Consider the following 24,994-nt stretch of genomic DNA (forward strand, 5'->3'; position numbering starts at 1 on the left):
GCCTCACAGATCCCTGAGAAAGACATTCCTAGGCTGTAAAACCCAGCAGGAGGCTGAGAGATTTACATGTCAAAGGGTCAGAGGAAACATTTATCAGTGGAAGTTTGCTAAAGTAAATGCTCTGAGAAAAGAAGGTCAGTGGCCTCCAGTTAGGAAGAAACCTGTGTAAAGTTTAGTTAAGCTGAGGGGAATGTTAAGGCCATCTTGGTCACAGGTAAGCAGTACCACCTTTTTTCCTTGCATCTCCTGGGAGCCGGGTCTCAGTGTCCCTAACAGGGGACACACACCGACTGGCGCGTGAAGGGACTGAATTGGATTCTCATCCTACCAGATAGAGATTATTCCCTCTGCACCCTGGTTAACTGAAACCTGGTGGGGATAGATCCTTGCAATTTTCCGGCCCTGTCCCCCCTGGAAATGACACGCCAGGGTCAAGGGCATCCACCTCTTTAGGCAAAAGGCATGTTTTCCGCCCAGAGACGATTCCATCCAACTTTACAAGAGGATAGCCCAAAGATAGAAGCCAGGGACTCAGACTTCCTCCTTCCAGAAATAACCATCATAAAAAAGTCGACCCAGTAAACGCCTGGCAGCCTGCGGCATAGAAGAAAATGGAAATCTCCTTGGCTGGCATTTCAGCTTGCTTGAGGGGGCTTGCTTTGCTGGGAGGGGAGATGACTGTGATGACCTTAAAATCCAGGTCTCAGGAAGCAGGAGATGAAGGTATTTTATTTTCGCCTAAAGGCTTTGATATTTTTCAAATAAAAAATCTAAAAGATCCAGTACCTTCTCGTGAAGCTTCTTCATAAAGTAGTGGATTTTTAGAAAAGATAAAGGCCTAGTGGGGAGGTGAGGGTGAAGGTCGGGGGTGGGGACGAGTAGTCCCTAAAGAGCAGTGCCCTGATGCCTCTTTCCCCCCTTTTCAGACCATTTGGATTTTCCTAAGCTCCCCCTTCCCCCGACCCCCGTTTTTGCCATTTCCTTCTCTTCCCAGTCTCCAAAGTGCAAATAGCTGGCTATTTTTCAGGTCCTGCTACCCCATCTTTTCTGACCCCCGATCCCTCCAAATACCGAGCATTTCGCATTTGGGTCAGCAGCTGTTTCCCCTGCCTGGTGACAAGCCGGGTGTGCAGAGGGCAGAGGAGGGAGCTTCTTCCACCACACGGTGGCGCGCGCGAGCCTCCCAAAGCCCGGCGGCCACGGCTCCGCACCTTCTTCCCATTCCAGCCCCACCCGCGCCCGGGCGCAGAAGGAGCCGCGCCCCCAGCCCTCCCGGGCAGGATAGCGGGGAGCGCACCTCGGGGGCCTGGGCAGCGGTCGAGTGGCAGCTGCGTCCGGCCCTCGCGGGAGCTGCTGCGGGTGACGGGTGGCCCCAGCTCCAGGCTCCTCCTCTAGCCGGTCCCCCACCCTCCACCCTTTCTCGACTCTGCTCTGCAAATCGAAGGCTTCCCGGAGCATCCTAGGAGCGGCCGCCGGCGCAGCGAAGGCGGCAGGAGGAGCGCAGCAGCCTTCGGGCAGCCGCGGCGGCGGCGTCGCTAGAGCAGCCGGGGAGGCGCCACGGCGCCCGGCGCGCCCTCCTCAGCTAGGAGAGGGGAGAAGCCGGGGGCTGCAGCTGGGCAAGGGGGAGGAAAGTGCGTGTGCGTGCGCGCCTGTGTGCGAGGCAGAGAGTGAGAGGGGCGACAGTCTCGGCTCCGGGCGAAGGAGAGGGCAGGGGAACGGGGGTGTAGCCCCCGCCGTCCCCGAGGCTTTCCCGCGGCGGCCCCGGGCTCCCCAGCGCCCCTCACTATGGACTTGCGCGGAGTTGGGACGGGCCTCCGCAGCAGCGCGCGGGTGGCTGCCGGGCCTTGGGGGAGCGCGGGCGCGCGCGCGGGGATGGCGAGGTAGGATGGCCACCCAGCGCGACCCCCGCCGCCCCAACCCAGCGGCCCCTGGGCGGTGCCGCTGACTCGCCGGAGCGCACAGGGGTGTGGGCGGAGGCGGCCCCGCCGCGCCCGCGCCTTCGGGCGTCGCCTCGCCTCTTCCACCCAGTCGCACCTGCCACCGCGCGGATACCATGTCGAAGGCGGCCGGAGGCGCGGCGACGACGGCGGCGGCGGCAGCGGCGGCGGAAAGTTGTTCCCCAGCCCCGGCCGGCTCGTCCGCGGCCGCGCCCGTGGAGGACCTGTCCAAAGTGTCGGACGAGGAGCTGCTGCAGTGGAGCAAGGAGGAGTTGATCCGCAGCCTGCGGCGCGCCGAGGCCGAGAAGGTGAGCGCGATGCTGGACCACAGCAACCTCATCCGCGAGGTGAACCGCCGCCTGCAGCTGCACCTCGGCGAGATCCGCGGCCTCAAGGTGAGCGCGGGCCCGGCGGGGAGGCGCGGCGCAGCGGGGAGCGGGGTGCCCCGGGGAGGCGGGGCCAGGGAAACTTTCCCTCCCTCCCTCAACAGGTGATCCTCCTCTTCTCCCGGTCGGCATCTCCTGCCCCCAGTCCCCAGCCCCTGTGAAACTTTTCCAAACTTTGGACGCATCTGCTCCCCTCCTCTCCCCTGTGCGCGCTTGTGTCTGGCTGTTCGAGGCGCACTGCGGCAGGAGACACGGACGCGGAGGACGCTGGAGAGCAGGGAGGGAGGTGAAGGGTCCGCTAACCTTTCATTTTTTAGGGAGGCTGGAAAATCAGTGCTTGGGGAGCCGGGTTTCAGTCAGTGAGGGGAAAGGCGAGTGAGGGGGTGAGTCCAGGGGATCTTCGCCTTGGAGGGTTGGGGATGCGGCTGCCCTGGACCACCAGCTCTTGGGCGGGCTGAGGGTGAGGAAAGGGCGCCACCCTCAGAGCCGTCTTGTGTCACCGGGTACATAGGAGCTCAAGCTTTGCCTTCATGTCTTCTACCAACTCCTGTGCTTTCCTTCTCTCCGAGTTTGGAAGGCGTCTCCTTGAGTTGCCTTACTGCCCTTCCCAGTTAACCCCCAGGTTGACTGGGAAAAGGGGAGGAGGGAAGGGACTCAGCATGGAAGGAGCAGGGTTTTGAAAGGGTACCCCAAGGGTAGATCAGTGCTGCTTTCTTTTTGAGTCAGCCCCCCTGCCACCCTCTTCTAGGAAAAGAGAGAAAATGCCCCCCAAAACCCACTAACTTTCTTTTCTCCTTGGAGAGCACCTGGTCTGCGAGCGGTGTGCCTGCCCGGCAGCAGCAGACGGGTGGCCGGGAACCGCCCTGCTGGCGAGCACCGCAAACTTCCTCTCCTTCCAGCTAGCGCTGGTGCCTCCCGGTATTCCTTCCTCTCATTGTTCTGCTTTGTTTATAGGAAGCCAGACACAAACGAAATCACTGCAGGGACTTCAGGGAGCAAATTCCCGAAGGCACATGCTGTTCTTTTCCCGTCTCCACTCCCACCCCCACATATCAGGCAGTAGATGCGGTTCCTGAATTGCCTCAGTGCTCCAGCTCTGGGATTCTGGGGCAAGGAATAGTGAGAAGGGTGGAATGCCCGAGGCCCACCTGTGTGCTGGGCCCAGTTCAGGTGGAGATGGCCCTCTCCTGAGGCCGGAACTCAATGTCATGTAGTCCCTAGAGTGGGTGCAGGTGGGAAGTTCCCCCATTCAGAAAAATCCCAAGGCTTGCTCTCTCCCTTGGGTTTAATTCATTACTAACAGAGTATTTATTAAGTACCAGGCTCTTTGGGGAATATACGCAGGTTGGTGTAGTTAGGAAGATGATCTCAGGTGGGTTTGAATTCTAGAAACCTCATTTGCCAGGAGATTGAGCTTGGGTAATTACGTTCTCAGATCCTCATTTTATTCATCAATATAATGCAATGATAACTATTTCTGAGGGTGTTATGACAAGTTATTTTCATGTAGGGGAAGGTTTAATACTTGACTATAAAATGGTAGTTACTGTCATCAGGAGAGGACATAAAAATCTATGGCTTTATGTATCCAAGATCTGGGTTTCTTAGGGAAAGCTGGACAAGGGGGCATTACATTAGTTTGTCACCCTCTAATTTGAGCTTCTTCCATGGTTTGAACTATAGTGTGATTTAGAAGAGTTGGAAGAGTTACTATTACATGTTTTAATAGTATGGAGCATCAACATAATAGCTCAGAAACACTTGAAAGTTCCTTGAGGTTGTGTGGATTGACTGTGTGTGAGGATCTGTATTTGGGTAGGGGAGGGGGATGGTAGAGTGGGTTGGTGGAGTGCCTGGGCTTCATTCCAGTAGCTTCATGTAGAAAAGTAGCTATTAGGCCAGCTAAGGGCACTTACACCCAAGTAGGAAAGTCTCCTTGTGATCTAGATTCATGACCTGGCATTAAATGACTTTCCAGTCTACTTCCTTATCAAGTTCAGAAATGATGGGGGCAGGTTGCTTTTTGATGCAGCCTCTACTCCTCTCATGTCATCCCTGGGCAGCTGCAAGGAGTAGACTCCCAGGCTCCTGGTCCACCCCCGCGTGTGCTGTGGTTTTACTCTTTGGAGAGGCCAGCCTTCTTCCTTCTCTATTTTGATTCAGAGCTTTCTTGGACACCATAGTAATCCATAAATGTGGTTGACTGAATAAATGATAGGTACATTTAGTTATTTTGGCTTAACTGGAAGAAAAGAAGAAATCTTTTTTTTTTTTTTTTTAATGGGGGGCATCTGATGGCTTGGCACTCTTAGTTGAGAACTATAAATATAGGGCAATGAAGACCATAATACTTTTTTTAATGCCTCTTTCTATGAGCTGACTTTGAAATTGCATCTAAATATTTTTAAGGCTACTAGGTGTTATTGTAGCTGTGTACACAGGAGATGGCAGCATTAGTTCTTTGCTTTCAGGGGCCTGTGGCTGGGTCCTAGCCCTGATTGACTTGTTTTTGTTTAAATATTTGGGGGGCAGGGCTATGTAGGGGCCCTGAGAAGTAGAAAGATAAAGGATTTGGATTCTGACAATTTGGGCAGCTTTGGCAAACTGTTAATTAAACTCTCTGTCCCTCAGTTTTCTCATCTACTCATGGGGACTTTAATTCCACATGAGGTTTTATGAGGATGAAATATACCATAGATGAAGAAGCCCCAGTGAGGTTAGCTAGCTTTCTCAAGGTCACACAAAAAGTGTTCAAAATAGGCCTGCTTTCGTTTTCTTTTGGTGAGTTGACATTCTTTGCTTGTAAGGGGTGGAAAAGGGAGATTCCAGTTAGGGTTATGTTGGAAGGAACTGGATTCCTGAGAACCATGTCTTTGGACTGCTGAGCATATACCAACACTTCAGGCTGCTCTGGCCCAGTATCCCAGTTGGGGGCTGATTTGGGGGTGAATCTCTGTAGATTTGTCTTCTGCATTAATTTCCCTCTTTGGTTCCTAACCCAACCACCCACCCGCCTACCACCCTGCTCTGCAATGAAGCAAAATAACAAATTAAAACAAGTATTTAACTGAGGATATAGTGCTTCATAGTCTTCAGGCATAAATTGGAATTTTGGTTGGTGTGCAACGAAGTGGTCTTAAACTTTTAAAAGTCCATTTAGACAGTTGGATAATATCTGGTGGCCTGTGGCAATGTTAAAAGGACACCTAGTGTTTTGCGAAAGAAAGCCCAAGTCTTAATGAGGCAGATTTGAAGAAGCTGGTTCACAAGGTTATTATGAAGCAGGTTGCTTAGCTGTTCATCAGAAGGCGAAGGAAATAGCTCAGAACTGGATAGTAAATAATATTCTCAAGAAAACTAATAATAGAAAGAAGGAACTGTGATATAGAAAAGGGAGTGGGCCAATACCGACTCCTATCTCCTCCATCTGGAGTGCTGAGAACTGTTATGTTTCACTCTCTTTGGAAAAGGCATTAACTCCGTGAAGCCCAGGGTAGCACCAGTCCTGTTTACTTTCCAGCTCTAGAGAAATCAGGAATAGCTGTAGAATAGTCAAAGGGAAATATTTTCAGCTGAAAATTTATTTAGATGAAAGAGAACATGACTTGAGCTTTCTTTAAAATGCCAGGATTAAACTAAATGTTGAATAATTTTTGGAGCTTAGATTAATTTTGTTTAGTGTTGTTTTCTCCAAATATCCACAGCTTCTGACTTCCTGTAAAGCATCAGTATCAAGGGGTAGTTTATTCTCTTACCCTTGTAGACTCTGACATAGCTAGTGCTTGCTGAAAACAATAAGGGGAATTCCTCTCAGTAGCTATAGCTGTAGCCTGTTTTGGCCAGAGGCTTGGGCCTTTATTTCATTGATCAGTCCATAAACACATATTGAGTGTCCACTGTATGCCAGGCACCATGCCAGATGTGTTGCATATTCAAAGAGAGACTTTTGGAATAGACCCTGGCTTCCAGAAGCTAAGATGTCCACATTAGAAAGGAGAAAAAACTGATGCCCAGTGACTGTTCTAGCTAGAGTGTGATACAGACCTTAAGCAGTGAGTAGGAAAGTTACTTCATCCATCCATCCATCCATCCATCCATCCATCCATTCATTCATTCATGGTGCTGTTCTGTGCCAGGGGAAACTTCTCAGAGGAATCTCTCCTCTTAGGTTCATATGGGGTAGAAGATGATATTTTCTAGTTGGAATGCACAGACAAAATCACAGCTCATAATTAGCTGACAGCTAAAGGTGAAGGTTTTCAGGTCTGGTGACCTGGCTGAGGGGTTTATTAATTTTCCCATGCAAAGGGGAGGTGATGGGGATTGATAAACAGAAGAGGCAAAACATGCAAGGAGTATTTTTGGTGGATTTTTTTTTTTTTTTGGACAAGGTCTCACTCTGTTGCCTAGGCTGGAGTATATCTTCATTTTGGCTCACTGCAACCTCTGCCTCCCAGCTTCAAGCGATTCTCCTGCCTCAGCCTCCTGGGTACCTGGGATTACAGGCACGTACCACCATGCCTGGCTAACTTTTGTATTTTTAGTAGAGACAGGTTTTACCACATTGGCCAGGCTTGTCTTGAACTCCTGACCTCAAATGACCTCCCCCCAACTCGGCCTCTCAAATGGTTTGGATTATAGGTGTGAGCCACTGTGCCCAGCTGGGGTTTTTATGTTTGTTGTTTTTAATTTCAACTTTTATTTTAGATTCAGGGAGTACGTGTGCAGGTTTGTTACCTGGGTACACTGTGTGATGCTGAGGTTTTGAATATGATTAATCCCATCAGCCAGGCATTGAACATAGTATCCAATAGTTTTTTAACCCTTACCTCCCTTCCTCCCTCCCAGTAGCCCCCAGTTTCTGTTGTTACCATCTTTATGTCTATGCTGTATAAGCTCCTTCCTAAGGCCCCAACATTCACTCCCATGACTGTCAGGAAGTGGAGGATGTGGTTGACAGGTGTTTCATAATTTGTTTCTTAGTCCTAGTTAGGGGCAGTGTTGGAATCAAGCTGAGTCTGAGGAAATTCAGTCCCCTTTCTGAGTACCTCTAGTTCTGGATTGGATGATGGCATCTCAAGACCAGAGATTTTGAGGGTTTTTGAAGCAGAGAAATCTTAGGGAGCAGCCCTGTAGCTGCCCCTATTTCATCCTTAGCAAACGACGGTTCTTCAAGGAACTACTGGCTCCTTGACTGCATGCATAAATGGAGAATAAGCGGAAACTCTGCTAGTCGTTTTAAAAATTATTTTGTTTCAGGTGTCTACACTGGGAGGGCTGTGTTCTGGATACACAGAAGTAAATAGATGAGTAATAGACAATTAGACAAGTAAATAGACAATTCATTCTAGACTACGTCTCCTCTGTTGTCATGACTCTAGAGAAGATGTAGTCTAGAATGAATGATTACACTCACACACTTGTGCTTACAAGTTGTAGTAAGTCTGAAGGATGATGGTAGATCGTAGATTGGGGGTGGACCTTCTGTAGAACGGCTTCTATGGGGAAGTAACTTATAAAATGAGACCGGATGGTTGTCTAGGCTGGGGAGAGCATTCCAAATGAAACAGGGAAAGGCTTTGCCCTTTGAGGACCTGAAACGCGGCTTCAGTGCATGATGGGGAGGGCTGCTTCCACCTTCTCCACTGCTACCACACGTCCAAGCCACCATCATCTGCCTCTACCTGGACCAGTGCAGGAGCCTCCTTGTTGATCTTGCAGCTTCCATTTTATCCTGACCCTCCCTTCTTTCCTCCCCTACCCAAGCCAGTTTGTTTTCCACACCTCTATAGAGATTCCTTACAAAAGGAATCATGTAATGTCACTCCTCTATCCTCAGCTCTCCCACAACCCAAAGCCTTCCCTGTGGCTGACCATGCCCTGCAATATTCTGGGCTCTGACGCCCCTCAACCCCCCTTTCCCACGTCTGTTGACTTGCTCTCTGTTCTTTAGGCACACTGACCTCCCCGTCTTGAGCTCTTGCTCTCACGCTTGCTCTCAGGGTTTTTATACATGCTCTCTCTCTGCCTGGGTTCATCTTCACTCAAATGTTGGCTTCTTCATTCCACCCAGGTCTCTGCTCAAATGTTTCCCTTCTTTGTAGAGGTCTCTTCTCTTGAAAAAAAGTATTTAACCTGCTTCAATTTTCTTTCCAGAACTTTTCCCTGCATGACGTTATGTTCTATATGTGTGTGTGTGTGTGTGTGTGTGTGTGTGTGTGTGTTTGGCAGTCTTTCTCACAACAATAAAAGCTGTAGGATGTCAAGGTCTTTGCTGTGTCCGCTGATATATTCCTACCACCTGGACTGGTACCTGGCATAGTAATGGATGCTTACTGAATATCTGTGAATGAACAAATGAATCATCATTCATGCAGGAGAAGTAAGCTAAGTCAATGCATCTGGGGCCTTGTGAGACTTAAAGGATACAAAGTGGCTATTGTATCCTAAGGGCCATGAGATTAAAGGATTTCAAGCATGGGAATGACAAGATGAGATAAATTTTGGAGGTAGAGTTCCAAAGCCTTGTTTGGTTTTGAAATGGAAGGTTGAAGGAGGAGATGGCAGGGATGACCAAGTTCATATGAAGAACAATGGAACAGAAAGAGGTGGCATTTGCTGAGAGGTGCAGTCTGGGGAGAGTGGTTTCTTAATTTAAGGTTCAGGTGGCTTGAGATAAGTGAGAGATGCCTGGGAGATGTCCAGGTGGGTGTGGCAAGTAGGGGCTGGATGCGCAGGGTGGAAATGCCACTAGAGGGCAATTGTGCCTTTCCCTACAGGGAATTCGGGCTGCACATTCCATGCCAGCCTGAAGATCTAAGCAGTGCTTGCTGTTTGCTCTTTGAAAGGTCTGTTGTCTTAGGGCTTTTAAGCATTTCACAGGTCACAAGCAGTTATTTTTCTTTCTTGGGGGTGGGGCAGGGGAGCCTTGTTTTTTCTAGTGACTGATTTCTTGTTAATTGACTGGTTGCACCCTAACTACTGACTGGATGACCTTGGACAAGTGAAACTTGGTGAGGTCCGGTTTCCTCTTCTGTAAAAAGCCATAATAATTATTATCGCCTAAATGTTTTGGTACAAATTAGCTGACAGAATGCAAGTAAAGTATCGTGCAGGGATAGAACTGATACTTAAGTTAGTTTAATTTTGATGGACAGCTACAAATCTTCAGCTTCCTGCTACTCCCTCACCTCCTCCCCTAACCTCACAGATAATTTACCAGTTCCAGGCTCTCTCCCTTTCCAGGAAGTCTAGCCTGCTGACACCTCAGATGCATACCTCCTTTAAATGGTTGTGTCTCTCTTTTCAGGATATCAACCAGAAACTCCAGGAGGACAACCAGGAACTGAGGGACCTCTGTTGCTTCCTGGATGATGACCGGCAGAAAGGCAAGAGGGTGTCCCGGGAGTGGCAGAGACTGGGTCGCTACACTGCCGGGGTGATGCACAAGGAAGTGGCCTTATACCTGCAGAAGCTGAAAGAGCTGGAGGTGAAGCAGGAGGAAGTGGTGAAGGAGAACATGGAGCTCAAGGAGCTCTGCGTGCTGCTGGATGAAGAGAAGGGCGCGGGCTGCGCCGGCAGCCGCTGCTCCATTGACAGCCAGGCCAGCCTGTGCCAGCTCACGGCCTCCACCGCGCCCTACGTGCGGGATGTGGGTGACGGCAGCAGCACCTCCAGCACCGGCAGCACTGACAGTCCAGACCACCACAAGCACCACGCGAGCAGTGGCAGCCCGGAGCACCTGCAGAAGCCCCGGAGCGAGGGCAGCCCGGAGCACGCCAAGCACAGGAGCGCCAGCCCCGAGCATCCACAGAAACCCAGGGCCGGCGGGACCCCAGATCACCCCAAAGCACTCAAAGGACCTAGCCCGGAGCACCACAAACCCTTGTGCAAGGGCAGCCCCGAACAGCAAAGGCACCCGCATCCAGGGAGCAGCCCCGAAACGCTGCCTAAGCACGTGCTGAGTGGGAGCCCGGAACACTTCCAGAAGCACCGGTCAGGGGGCAGCCCTGAACATACCCGGCACAGTGGAGGGAGCCCGGAGCATCTTCAGAAACACGCCCTCGGGGGGAGCCTAGAGCATCTCCCCAGAGCCAGGGGCACCAGCCCGGAGCACCTCAAACAACATTATGGAGGGAGCCCTGATCACAAACACGGAGGCGGCGGTGGAGGAGGCGGAGGCAGCGGCGGAGGCAGCAGGGAGGGCACCCTCAGACGGCAGGCGCAGGAGGACGGGTCACCCCATCACCGCAATGTCTACAGTGGCATGAACGGTGGGTCAGTACGTGCTGGGGTGCTGCTTGGGCTGGGAAACTCAGTAGATAGTTATGAATGATTACGGGCTTTCCAGCCATGTAAGACAGTGCAGGCGCTGGCTAGGGAGTGGGTGTGGAGAAGGAGCAAACGTTGGACCCAAAATCATGATGTGCGGTTCTTCTCCTCCATCTGTTTTTATTTTATGCAGTTATCACTCAGCCTGAAGAAGGTTGGGGATGAGGGGTTGTGGGAGGGAGAGGAACAGTAACTCCTTAGGACCCTGAGTTGTCAAGGTGAAATCTGTGGTATTGGAGATAAAAAATAGAACCATTCTAAGAGTCTTTCATCTTAAACCTGAGCATTTTCTTAGTGGTGTGTTGTTTCCCACTAGGGCTTGTTTGTGGAATGGTTGCCAAAAGGTTTTTGAATTCAGTTAATAGGTTATGTACAAGAAGAAATGAATATTTCTTATGAAAAACCAATAACATTAGAAAAGAAATATGATGTTCCTAAACAGGCTTGATACTGGTTTGCCCAAATGCCTATAAATATGCCTGACTTTTCCATGGGGATTTTTTCCATTGCGTTGGGGGTCTGAATCTGTGAAATTTCTTTGCATTTAAAATGCATCAGCTGATTCCTTTTTTACTCACTCAAAACACACCAACACTATCACCAAACTCCCTTAAACATATTCCGAATAATATGTTGTTTTCCATTGCAAGAGACATCTTTCCTGGTTGGTTGAATGTACCTTTTTAAAATGTACAGATGTGTTTGGACACTCTTTTGGTTTCTAAAGCGTAACATCTGCTACACTTGCTGAGGCAGTGCTAAACCTGGGCTTTTAAACCTTTTGGAAGAGGTTTAATTTTCTGGATGTTGGATCTGAAACCACTTTGAACTTAAGAGAGAAAAAAAATCATTTCTTAAAGAATAAAAACCAAAAAAAACTCCACAATCCTTTTATGTTACCTATGGTTGAGTTGGAGCTAAAATGGTTGATTTTATAAACTGTGGGTTTTTTAAATTGAAAATATCTGAGGGTTTTTGCTTTATTTGAAAGGTGCTCTGGAATCTGCAGCCAACTCCAAGCAGTGATGGAGAAGGCTGCCAGGGTTAGCAGTGACAAGAAGGGTAAATTTTCAATATTGTATTTGGGGATTTACCTGTTGGAGTCCATTTTATCCTAATCCTTTACTCATAGTGCTGAAAATTGACTCCTGAAACTTGACTTCGAATGCAAGCAATGTTCTTTTAGGTACAAATGGAAATAAAAAGTTTGGAAACATGGGACGCTACTGCTTTATTGTTGGGAGGTGGAGGCCCAGAGAAGCCAATTCACCTGTTGTGTTGAGGCTTCCTGGCTGGGGCCTTTCCAAGGTTGAACCTTCACTCACTGTTGCCAAGAGCTGTGGAGATGCTGCCCCCACCCCCATCCTATTGCTATAGATATTCTAGGCTACCCAATTCTGTATAAGAGATGCAAGTCATTTAAAAAGAAAGTTTGGTTATGTTACTATCATGAGCTTGGTCATTGGCCATGAAGCTTGTCTTTGGAGGGGAGATAATGGAGTCATGGGAAGGTAAAGTTAATGATTTTTCCATTTCTTGATTACTTTTTAATGAGCTTGAGAAGTAAATATGTGCACCATTATAAGGAAACTTTGTCTCTTAAACTAAAAAGAAAATATTAGGGGCAAGTGGATCACTTATAAAAACAATTTCTCTTTACCAAAGGGCTCCTTTATCTAAAGAACTCCTCTAGTTTAATCACCATATGACTTGACTTCTAAGAAAATTTTTAGATGCAGCTTTTAAACAATGCCTTGTGTGGTAAGTAAGGTGTATCTCCTGGTAAAGATGACAGTATATCATAGCTTATTGCCTGGTACAGATAAACTTAGTGGGGCAGGTAATTGTTTCTTAAAATTTAACAATTTAATTTAGTTAAAACTGATGTAATAGAATGATACTCTAGTTCAAATCTTATGTCTACTTCAAGTTTTCTCATTCTTAAGTGACCCATCTTATGCCGACAGTTGATATCCTCAGAGTATATTTGAAGTGCATTTTAATTTCAGTAATTAATTGGAAAATGAAGTGGCACAATGAGATGTTCATGGATCATCAGCCTATAAACATAGGCATTGGTAACTTGTATTTATCCTGCTGTTACAAATTAATTTTTGATATGGATGGTAAGACCTGCTTTTCCATATTTTTAAATCCTCGCTCAGTTTGTTCGAATCATTGGTGTGTAAATAGATAGGAAGCAGTATCAAGGTTAATTTAGAATTGCAGATTTGCTGACTCATTTCCAGAGTCATTCTGCTTGGGGTTGGTGTGAAATATGAGTGTTTAGGATGAGCACTTGCATGTTTTTACATGAACAAAAAGCAGGTAAAAACAAATGGGAAGTGTGTGTACATTATGGCAAACTGAAACAGAAATGAAATATACATTGGCAGGAAATTGTCCTACCTGTAAAGATATGCATTCCCTCCCAAAACACACACATACACACACTGAAAGAACATTAGTGAAAAAGATGGCTACTTTAGTTGACTATGCCTTGAGCATTTGTTAATCTACTTGTGCTTATAATTACAAACTCAGTGGATGAAATAGTTGAACACATTAAAGAGTTTTTTTGGGGGAATGCAAAGATAAATTTTAGCTATTTTTCCTCTCTTAAGAACATCTTAAGTCTGTATAATAATTTCTTAATTAGTAGGTGTTTAGAAAACAACAAAAGCAAAAACAAATGAAACTTTTAAACGAACCTCCAAACTACACAAAATTCTCAAGAATGCATTTTATTCTTTAGAAGTTATTGTTCAATGATTTCTTTCTAGTTTGTGTAGAGTTCCATTTTCAAATAGGAAGTAGATTCAACACTTATCACATCTAGACATTAATGCATTTGTCCATTCATTCAAGTTGCTTATTTCAGATTTGTAAATTAAGTAATTGAATAACCACTGCTATCTATAAATGTTTTTAAACTGACAGCCTCAAGTATTGAGAATGGGGGTTTCCCTTACTTGATTCCATTGACATTCAAGGGTGAATGGAATTTTCTTAGGTGAAAGTGTTTGCTTCCACAATGAAAGGAAGGAGTTTTGCTTCCCGATCCTAGCTGGCAGGCCTTTGCTTTTAAACAGGTAACTATTTAGCTCAGGTCGTGGATGTCTTGGATGATTTAGGTTCTTCTAGCAATAGCTCTGTTTGTATTTACCCTTCAAGATGAAGAAGATTCTGATGATCAGAGATCCTTACAAGTAGTTCCCCCACCAGATATAGTGAATGCAGAAGAAAAAATAGTGAAAATAGTTTGATTTTAATTCTAGAAGCACACATATTGCTGGTTACCGGCAAATGAGAAGGAACAATAGACAATGAAACGGTACTCTTCATTATCTTTTTTCTTCTTCTTAAAAAAAAAAAGGAATTGTTTAATTATCCTGGTGGGTCTGATTCCCTTTGCCTTGTTAGAGCAAGTTTCAGTGAACAGTAGCATTGTGCCCTCCTTAAACATCACTCTAGCCAATGAGAGCAAGCATGAAGAAATCATTCACTTGCATTGAACAGGGTCCATTTAGAACTACTTTGGTCTTGCTGAATGGAGTGTCAGGGTTGTAAGTCTTCCTCCTGAAAGCTTCCTATTGATTCTTTTCTTGTTTTGTGAGGGTATCTCTCAAGATTGAAAGAGCAGGCTGTTTCTCTCAACAACTCTTCTTCTAGTTGAGGGTTTCTTTACAGCTACACTGCTATTATTTTGGACCAGATAATTCTTTGTTGTGAGGTGCTGCCTTATGCATTTTAGGAGGGTTGGCAGCATCCCTGGGCTTTACCTCTGAGCATCCCCCGCCCAAGTTGTGATAATAAAAAATGTCTCCAGACACTGTCAGTGTTTCAGGGTGGAGGGTAGACAGAATGCCTCTGGTTCAAAACCATTGCTTTAGAGCAGTGGTTTTCAATCTGGTTGCAGTTTAAAATCACTGTGATAGCTTTGGAAAAATACCGGTGGCTGAGCCCTGCACTGCACTCAGAGATGCAAATTGAGTTGGTCTGGTGCTGGGCGTGGGCACTTTGCAAAAAGAGCTCCTCAGGTGATTCTAATGAGTAGACCAGTTGAAAACCATTGCCCTCAATGAGTGATTTTTGCTTAAGACGGGTTGCTGTGAGTGGAGGTTTTAAACACTCAAGTTTCCTGGCAGGAAGAAAAGCTAACTTCTCCTCTTCCTTTGCTTAACTCCAGATCTGAGAAGGATGGACCCCAGCTGTTACCGTAAAACTTCACTCCATTCTAGACTAAAGTTGTCTACTAACATACTATTTTAGGATATGGGTTGAAAATTTGTGTTTTTGATGGGTGGAGTTGTTAGGCTAATTTACGGGAAACTCTGGCATATGAGAGGTTTGTGACTGCTTTACTTTTTAAAACCTTCACATCCAAATAGAAAAAGAAGAGCACTTGAGTTTCTAACCTATTTACGGCAGATGTCGGTGCACTGCTTGCAATGCTAATGCGTATTTCCCGCAAGAGAATATTGTATTTCAAATCTCCCACTTTATAGGTTTCGCCCTGAGTTTTATGACTGCTCCTTATCCTCTGTTGAGGTTATTAATGAGTAAACAAAAAATGTTGATAACACAAAGTGGCCTTGTCTACAAGGGGTCAGATAACCTGCGTGTGGAAGACCCCAGCAGTATTTCTCTGCAGCAGGATTGTCTGTAAATTGAGTCGTGTGCACTATAGCATGAATGATTGCTCTCATAAATCTTTTATTTTGCTTAAGAAAAGTCAGAACATCACTTACGAATGAATTTGGACAATAGAAATTGAGTGTCTCCTGGGAGAAAAATTTTAACAGTTGCAGTTATGGAATACCAGAACTGGTTTTAATTGAGTCTCTCTGTGTGCATTTTCTATTGTGTGAACTGACAGATGGTTAAAGAAGTAAATAATGGCTTTTTTTCCTCAAACTTGAGTACTGTAATTTGGTAACCTTATATGCAGTTTGATGAGACATTGATTTAAGGTTTTGATAAAATTAATTTATTATACCATGCTTGCATTTGCAAAGCATATTACATTTATCATAGGATACATTTTGACTTAATGATATAGAAAGCTTAATATTAAAAATGTAGTTTGTTTAAGAAAATTGCAAAATATCTCAGAGGCAAACTATTGGAAAACCTAGGTGGCTTAGAAAGATATTTTCTAGCACAATGTAAGGTTTTCAACTCTGCTGACAATGATAGCACAATGCTATAAATGTAATTTAAATCTGGAGGGTCATTTTTATCTTTTCCTTGAGATTGCTCATCTGTCTGTCTGTCTCTGCCAACATTGTGTATATATGTGTATACATGTTTACATACATTTCTGTAACCTTAATATTGCATCTGCCCAATGCCAAACATTCAGTTGATTTCTCTTTGGTTAAGCTAATGTTCAAATGTGTCTGGCATCCCGTCACATAAACTAGTTGCTGCCATAAAGTAAACCAAGAATCTCTTTCAACTGATTATAATCCTCTTCTTTAGACTCAATTGAAATCAGTGAAATGTTTGTATCTTCTGGCTCAGTGCAACTTTTCAAAAGATATAATAGAAAAAAATGTGACCATTGAATTAGTGATGCATTTATCATTTCATTTTACCTGAAATAGTTGAGAACAGAGGATGCGGAAGTGGTGAGCTATGGTGAGTTATTTCATCAGGCCACAGTTTTTCACAAGTGTCAAGTGAATACAGATATGTGAATACAAATGCCTAAGTACATGAATAAATGAATGCAATACAAATACAAAATGTGTAGGGTTATACAGTTAAGTCGTAGTAATGAGGCATGGGTGTAGGGATCTTAGTTGAGCTCCACTGGTCAGAAATAAGAGTGTAAAGTCAAAGCTTGCCAAAGCTTTAAGAAAATAAATAATTATAATGTTTTACTTGTGTAGCAACTTTGGGCCAGTGTATCTGTGATTGGAGTTAAGTTTTCCGGGCTGAAATTTATCACTGTAGGCTCCATGACTTACTTTTGATGGTTAAAGATAGAACTGTGGATTCCTACATTATATGGCCCTGTATGAATATTCTTTTTTAAATCTCCTAAAAATAGATTTCTAGTCACTTCTAGTACTGCCATGATGTCAGCTGCACTCTTTCCTGACCTCAGCAGGCCTGACTTTAACTCATTTTCTCAATGTTTCTAAATTATTTTCTGATGTTTCCAATGGCTGGTCATAGCTTGGGAATGCAGATAACTGCCCTGCTTAGAAATGTGTTTAAAATAAGGATAAATAATCACAAAGTGTCCTTCTAAGAGGAAACTACATGAGCTTCAGTGCATAGTTCACATGCCATAGGTATTTTAGCTTTTCAAGGTTCATTTTTGCTTGTTTTCTGACTCTTGATTATACTTCAGATAAATGAGGCACTATGTTTCCATAATATTATCAACTCAAACATTTGCTTCTTGGATACGTTAGTATAACCAAGTTGCCCTTGATAGTACTTTAATACGTAATATTTATGGTGAGCATTAAGCATATTTAGAAAAAAATGTTTATTTTGAATTTGATTCTGGGACATAGTAAGAATAGTTTCATGTTCTGAAATGGGCTGATTTTTAAGAGTGCTAGGAAATTTGAGATTCAGTATCAAGAGTAGACCATGGGACACTTGAGAATACAGACATGAAATCTCAGCTCTAGTTTATAAGGCTCTAATCTGCAAAAGAGTAAGGTTCAAGTTACTGCTCCTCCTGACGTAAATTGCTTTCTCTTGAGAGTGCCATTCAAGTGTTTCCAATAGAAAGAGCCTGTGCTCTTTCTTAGATAGAGGATCCTTTAGCAGTAGAGAGGCAGAAGAGGTGTTTTTGAAAAGGGAAAATGGCAGAGGATAGCAAGTTACATTGTCATCCTTGTAAAGGCAATACTGGTTTGTTGTTCCAAAGATAAAGGGCAATAACTGGGTTATTCACAGATGTCTGTTCATTTACCATTTTTACATAATAAAAATTGTGTGTATTATGGAATTTTTGTCTCAAATCATTATGGAAGAATACAAGAAGTCTTGGGACTCCATCCTGGCTCTGGATCAAAATTAGGCACATATTCAATTACGGGATGAATTATATCTAATAGTTTTAATTTGTTTATTTAAAAGTTCATCAGAACCTTAGTGATTTAGGCCTTCTGTAGGCTTCTTTATGAGACAGGACATATCTAAGGGAAAAAGAGTGGATTTGGTAATTATTCAAAAACTATATTTCATTTATTTCAACTCTCTCCACACACACACACACACACACACACACACACACACACACACACACACCCCATTTGGTGTTCTTGTGTGTATATTTCGGAACATTAAGTGCATTACATTTAAAGATGTTGAATGACTTCTTTTTATACCTCCTTCACCTTCATTTCAGCCATATGAAGGAAAGTGAATCCTTTAAACATTTTAAAATCTGGCAAACAAAATATTTATAGACCAGTTTTGCCTGCTGGTATGGTTGAGGGATAGAATGTTTAGATTAACTTTGGAAGATCAGGCATTTGACAGTGGTCTCTGATACTCCCTGAGTAAGTTAGCTTTTCTAGTGAGATCTAGTCAGATACAGTCATCATTGCATTAAACTTAGAATTCTGCCTTCTAATCTTGATTATAAAGAAAAGTAAAGAGTCTTCTCATCTTTCTCCTAATTATTGAGGGACTTATTGTCTTTTAGGGAAATCCCTGATCTGGGCTGTATATAGCTATAACTTTCTAAGTGCCCCTAATTGCTGGTTCTTAAAAAATGTTAAAATGCATGAATTGCTTTTGGGGGCATGGTGTGTGTTTTCTTATCAGTAGGAAAGACAAAACCCAATTGGTAGTGAATATGTACACGCTTATTTATGTATATGCATTTATTGATATATATAGTTATAGTTATTTATTCAGTTGAGAATATATATATATGTATTAATGCTAAAGAATAGGAAGAAATAAGGACAATATAGTTGCATTTAGTTTAGAACTTCATAGAATCATAGAACTTAAAGCTATAAAGTATACTCTATGATAGAGCTGTGACGTACTCAACCCTCCCTTGTTCTGAATGAAACCATTGACTTCCAAAGAAGGTTAGTGAATTGTCCAAGGCCAGATGACAGTTGGTAGAGGACTAGAAACTATCAAGCTGACTCCCAGGGTACAGAGTCAGTTTTATGAAGAAGACATTTATTCTAGCTGTAGAGGCCACTTGAAGTAGAGGTAATGTTAATGATAAAGACCCTAAATGGAAGAATAAACCTGTTTTTCTCAATTGTTATTGGAAATACCAGATAACTAGAGACGTGCAGTGACAAGAGTGTGAGATAAGATGAGTATCACGAGCCTCTGGCTTAGAAAAGTACCAAAGAAGACCTGGTGATCTATTAGGTGAGCTCAGATCTATTGCCTGGAAACCTCTGATTAAGCCAGATGGGACACACATAAACAGCTGGATGGACAACTACCAAAATGCATTTTTAATGGAAGGAGTATCCCTATTCCTAACCTGGAAGTCCAGCAACTTTAGTATCTTTTCTGCTGCCACTACTTCCACTAACAGCTTTTTGATGACTTCTAGCAAATTTCACTAACCTTGCCTTTCCCCCAAACCATTAATCTAATATGGGAACTCTTTGTAACCATAGCTTCATTTTCCTGATCAAACATCACCATCATACTTCTAGGACTTAATATACTAATTACAGCCCTTTACTCCCTATACGTATTAGTCACAACACAACAAGGAACGTTCACATACTACATTAACAGTATTAAACCTTCCTTTACATGAGAAAATACATTAATACTTATATATCTTGTACCTATCTTCCTTCCACACAGACTCTCCTCACCCCAAGGCCATATTCCTTCCAGATAAACATTCTTGAGAAGATGGTCTGACTAAGACTAAGGTCTGGTCCTTACATAGCCACTTGCATTCACAGCCAAAGTGCTGTGTGTCTGGGGAAGTGTTGGTTTCTGGAATGCAAGAAACAGAAGGGAAAGAGACCAGGAGCCAAAGGGATGGGCCAGATGGCAACACCAACTGCTCTTGAGGAGTTGTGTTTTTAATAACTCAGCTTACTGCAAACAAAACTAATTAAGCCAGTTATTCTGATTTATGCTACTATAGGCAGAAGTAAAGTACACTTACTTTCCCCTTTTGATGGCATTTAAAAGGTCAAAATACCTGAGTTGCAGATTTTTGTTCATGGCAGCCTGGTCTGTTGAACTACTCTTGAGAATTCAAATTAACCAAGCTCGTTAATTCAGCATCTCTTCTGTTTCCCTAGACAGCAAGTACCAATTCGCCCATCTACCCAAACAGAATAATAAGACCCTGAAAGGCAAGTCATTAGTTGTATCTGCAGATGATGGATTAGATGTGATTTAACAGGAAAGTGAGGTAAGAGTCAACTTATAGTAAGGAAGAGAGAGTGAAAATAACAGACAAAGGCAATTGAAAGACATCAGTTTTTGAGGGGGATGCTGTGAAGAATTTAGAAGAATCTGTTCGGCTGTACATGTTGTAAATGGTCTATGTTGATTGGCAGGGCAGTCCTCTTCACTGTTACAAAAGCTGACCAGAATTACTCTGGTTATGGAGTCATGGGAGAAAGTGTCTGAATTTAGATGCTTATTTTACATATGAGGACACTTATGAAGAGAGTACATTTATAATTATGATCAATCTGAGGTCTAGGAATAAACATTATCCAGGTGGTTTGCCATGAATAGCTCCCCTAGTATACTGACTTTCATGAGAAACAGTTTGGAATCAAGTTTTTCAAAATCTGGGGAAGAACAGGCTTAAAAATTGTGTGTGTGTGCCTGTGTGTGTGTGTGTGTTTGTATCTCTTTAGCACTTAAATGGAGATCAAGTCTCCAGTCCCTTACTCTCAAACTATATACCATGTGGTTTTCATCTTTAATTTCTTTGACTTTTTTCCCATTACAGTCTCAAAATTGCCCACTTTGGGGTTTATTGGCCTAGCACATAAATCTGTCTTCAATGGAACCATTTTTGCTAGAGTCTATACAGCCAGGTATACAATAGACATTCATTTGAAAAAGAGAGCTAAGCTGGTTTGATGATTTCTATTAGCAAAGCGTATGTAATTTTTACATTTTGAGTATCCCTGTGGACTTTCACCCATATGTTAAGGAAATATGTGTTACCTTGAATTGGCATATGGCATCTAAGCTTTATTTACAGCTTTACGGCAATGAAAAACAATTTTATAAACCTCCTTTAGATAAATTCTATTTTAATTATGAATAAAAATGACATTTATTTAAAATATGTTTAAAACTCTTTAAAATAATTGACTTAAATTCCCATGGAGTTTAAAAAGAATGATGTAATGCACCAACTTCCTAAAGGGCTTGATGATGGCACACTTACCCAGCTGGAGTTTTAGATTCGGAAATGGCTTTGCCACTTTCTTGCTATATGGCCTTTAGTATACTATCAACCTCTGTGGGCAAAATATTTATCCATCAGGCAAGGGGCTTGGAATAGAGATTTTCTGAGTCAGTAGTACAAGAATTTAGATTTCACAGGTAAATAAAACCTGAGAATAAACCTGGAATTGCGAACTTTTTACTTCATTAGGTATAGATGGTAAAATAATCATCTGCTAACGTCATAATTTCATAAAAGAAGATCCTTTAAACATTTAAAATAAAAAATTGCATATATTTAGTAAAGGACAATCTTTTTCTCCAAAGAAATAATGATAACCTTGTATTCTTACATGTGTCTTCATTGTTTTGGAATGATAACCTATAAATGAAGTGTTTGGATTCCGCAGTGCAACACGAAGTCCAGTTATAGTGCTGAACATGTTTTAAGACCTTATTTTTTAAATCCCAGCCATCATAGAAAGTCTAATTTCGCACAGGTTCGTATGTTAATAGAAGCCACAGTGTTAACTCAGTTTTACTTAGGCAGGTTCTGGGTGAAGAAGCCAGAAACCACATTCCATGCTGCTTCCAGCTTCTTGTCCTTCCTCTTACCAGGAAAGGAAGAAAGGAGACTCATCTACCTGTATGTCTAATTGGCTTGGACTGGCCACTCCTCTCCCTACCTGCTACTCACCTGACTTCCTCCAGGGATTGTGCACCTGTGTCTGGACTTCTGACATGGAGCAATGCGGATGTGTTTGTTCTGACAAAAATTCTGTGTATAGGTGGCAAGTTCACCATGCACGGCATGACCTATAAAGAACCATTGTTCTAAATTCTCTCTGCACTCCTGTGCCTGGTTGGGAACCTGTCAGGATTGCAGCAATTCATCTAGCAATATCAGAATAAACCACATCTTCTTTGAAGCACCACAGTGATGAGTCTGAACACTTCTTGGGAAACAGGGAGCTAAAGAGACTATAGTAGAAGTGACTTGGGATTTGTAATTTGTATACTTCTAAAATTTGTGGATAGTAGCTTTCTTTTGCTTGGTCAGTTCTCAGATGGCAGACTACAAATGGACTGGCCATGTATATGACATGTGCATTCTATGTCTACTCTGTCATATTTCTCCATGTTCCTTAGTAGGATAGGGCTCTGGAAAATCAGAGAGAAGGATTTTCCTTTCTACTCCATTGTAGACTTGATTTTCTTAGATCTCTTTACTGTCTTTGTACTGGATGAAAGAGAATGGATTATCAATTCAAGTTTGGAAGAGGGTAATCTAGTGACAAAACAGTGGCACCAGGCTCTTCATATGTTTTAGTTATGTCCCATTTAAATGGGTTCTGATGATTTTTTTCCTGGAACCCTTGGGCAAAAGACAAGACATTTTCTCCTTTCTTTGGCACTTTGCTTCTATTACTTTACAGCTGATACTTGAACTAGTTTGGAGTAAGGCTCTTCAGTGAAATGAGGAGGGTAGCATTAACTGAAGGGAAGGGCAAAATCTATGGCAATTTCATTATAAATCATTGCGTTGACTAGTTAGCCATGCATGCTAAATAATGTCAGGGATAATAGAGATTTATTACAACAAATTAAAGGCTAATCAGAGTGTGTCCTGAGATAAACAACATAGTAAAAGAAACATAAATAGCAATAAGGGGAAGCATGAGCATAAGCTGATAAGCTGGTAAGACTCATGGATGTGGGCAGTAGTAGGAAACCAAATTCTGCTTGTATCTCATTTGCTTTGTATTTCTCTGCACTGTTCCATGTGTAGATGAGAGATTGAGAATAAACGCATACTCATTTATTTAACAAATATTTATTGTGTATTCCATGTGGGTACAGCTTGGTAGTAGGTATTGTGTGAGGTGTCCATGCTCTGACATGGCCATGGGAGGAGGTAAGTGACAATAAAGATGTGTGGTTAAGAAGTAAATAGGCCAGGCGTGGTGGCCCATGCCTGTAATCCCAGCACTGTGGGAGGCCAAGGAGGGTGGATCACCTGAGGTCAGGAGTTCAAGACTAGCCTTACCAACATGGTGAAAACCCCTCTCTACTAAAAATACAAAAAATATTAGCTGGGTGTGATGGTGGACACTGTAATCCCAGCTACTAGGGAGGTCGAGGCAGGAGAATCGCCTGAACCCGGGAAGCAGAGTTTGCAGTGAGCCAAGATCATGGTATTGCAATCCAGCCTGGGCAAGAAGAGTAAAACTCCATCTCAAAAAAAAAAAAAAAGGGAAGAAGAAGAAGAAGCATCATCTCATGGTAGAAGGCAAGAGGGCAAGAGGGCAAGAGGGCGCAAGAGTGCAAGCAAGCAAGAGGGGGCCAAATTTGCTTCTATAACAGGCCCATTCTCTTGATAACTAGCCCACTCCCATGATGATGATATTAATCCATTCATGAAGGCAGAGCCCTCAGGACCTAATCACGTCTTATTAGGCCCCACCTCCCAGCACTGCTGCATTGGGAATTACGTTTCTAACATGTAAACTTTGGGGAACATATTCAAGCCATAGCATTAAGGGTTCCTTAACAAAGAGGTTTTACAATGATCACTGCTTGAGGGCTTTACGTTTCCGGATTTGTGCCATCATTTAATACCTTTTCAGTTATTTTATTTTTCTAGTAAAGTTTATGCTGAATTACTGGAGAATTTTTACAATGAAGAAGTCATCAGTTAAGAAAATCCATCTTCTGACTAATACCTTCTGAGTCAATAATGAAGATGTAATCTTTTTTGGGGAAAATAGGACCTAGTTGCCTGGGAGGCAGAAATATTCTAAATATTCTGCTAAGTGAAAATCAATAAGCTAATTCTGTTTAAACAATAAAAGTAGACAAATAATCTTGCAACCTTGTGGACCCTTTGGCTAGTCAAGTATAGTAAAATTAATTTAGCTTTTACATTTCATTTATTTTGATGTTTTTCCACTTTAGTATTTTGACCTCGCTTTAGCTTGTTGTGTTCTATCTTAAGTCTCAGATTGTTTTCACACCGTGCTCCACTGAGCCCTGGAAGGTCTGTGGAGCCTCCTTGGGGCAGTTGGGAGTGCATAGGGAGGAGTAGGCAGGCTCTGCCACCCCATTCATCCCAAGAACAGCTCCAGCTTCAACTGAAGCAACTCTACATTTGAACGGTTTGTTTGTTCCCATTTCTGCTTAAGCTCTTAATTGAACAAAGCTGACTTGAAAACCTCTGGTGTTACCCAGTGACACCAAAGAAGCAAACATTTTGGACACTTCAGACAGATTTCTAGATCAGTAATTGGATGGTCCCAGATAACATTATTTTTTGATTCTTGTGGTGTGTTGTGAAAAACATACAGTCAAGTTAATTTACAGGCATAGGACTTTTGTTTTTCAGAGATAGATATATAAACTGGTGTATCTTTGAAAACTTTCACCTTCAATTTTTCCTCCTTCATGTCCACCATCTGTTCTTTATTTCATCATGCCTTCGGGGGCTGTAAAGGAAACAAAATATGAATTATTTAAAGAAAACCAAGCTTTTGGTATCTTCTACCTATAGCTGCTGAGGTGCTGATAATACTGAATGGTTACTATAAGAAACAATAAACTTTTACTAAGAAACATAACATTTATATTTGAATCCACCAACTCAGCCTTTTCCTGTTTGAACCTCCATTTTTCACACCAGAACTATTTGGACATAATTCATGTTTTATTAACTTAATTAGATAAATGTGACTTTTATTGTGACATCAGTGGATTGCCGTTCAAAAACGTTGAGTTCAAGTTTTAGGTTTCTTAGTTGCATTTCTGCTTTCAATTCTGAGGTTCTCTTAAGAATATAAGTTATATTTTTTCTTAAGGACTGGTTTTTATAGTATTTAAGATACCAAATTTCATTATCCCAGAAGAAAGTAAATTTCTAATTTTGTCGATACAGTGAAGTTTTGTTTTATTTAGCAC

The 24,994-nt window shown here is 43.0% G+C and overlaps 1 protein-coding gene across 6 annotated transcripts in view; it reads left to right on the plus strand.

Moving 5' to 3' along the window:
- Positions 1 to 1,417: 1,417 nt before the first annotated feature.
- CCDC85A (coiled-coil domain containing 85A) overlaps positions 1,418 to 24,994 on the plus strand; it is a 193,733-nt gene continuing 170,156 nt past the window's right edge. For 5 of the 6 annotated variants that reach the window (XM_021672866.2, XM_021672867.2, XM_021672868.2 and 2 more), the window contains exons 1-2: positions 1,553 to 2,332; positions 9,633 to 10,596. In XM_021672866.2, coding sequence (XP_021528541.1) covers positions 2,054 to 2,332; positions 9,633 to 10,596 — 1,243 coding nt within the window. In that variant the 5' untranslated portion in view covers positions 1,553 to 2,053. Of the gene's footprint in view, positions 2,333 to 9,632; positions 10,597 to 24,994 lie in introns of all 6 variants that reach the window. The other variant, XM_012477262.3, reaches the window with a different exon arrangement.

This window comes from Aotus nancymaae, unplaced genomic scaffold (assembly GCF_030222135.1).
Source record: "Aotus nancymaae isolate 86718 unplaced genomic scaffold, 86718_ANA_hifiasm-v0.15.2.pri h1tg000057l, whole genome shotgun sequence".
NCBI lineage: Eukaryota > Metazoa > Chordata > Mammalia > Primates > Aotidae > Aotus > Aotus nancymaae.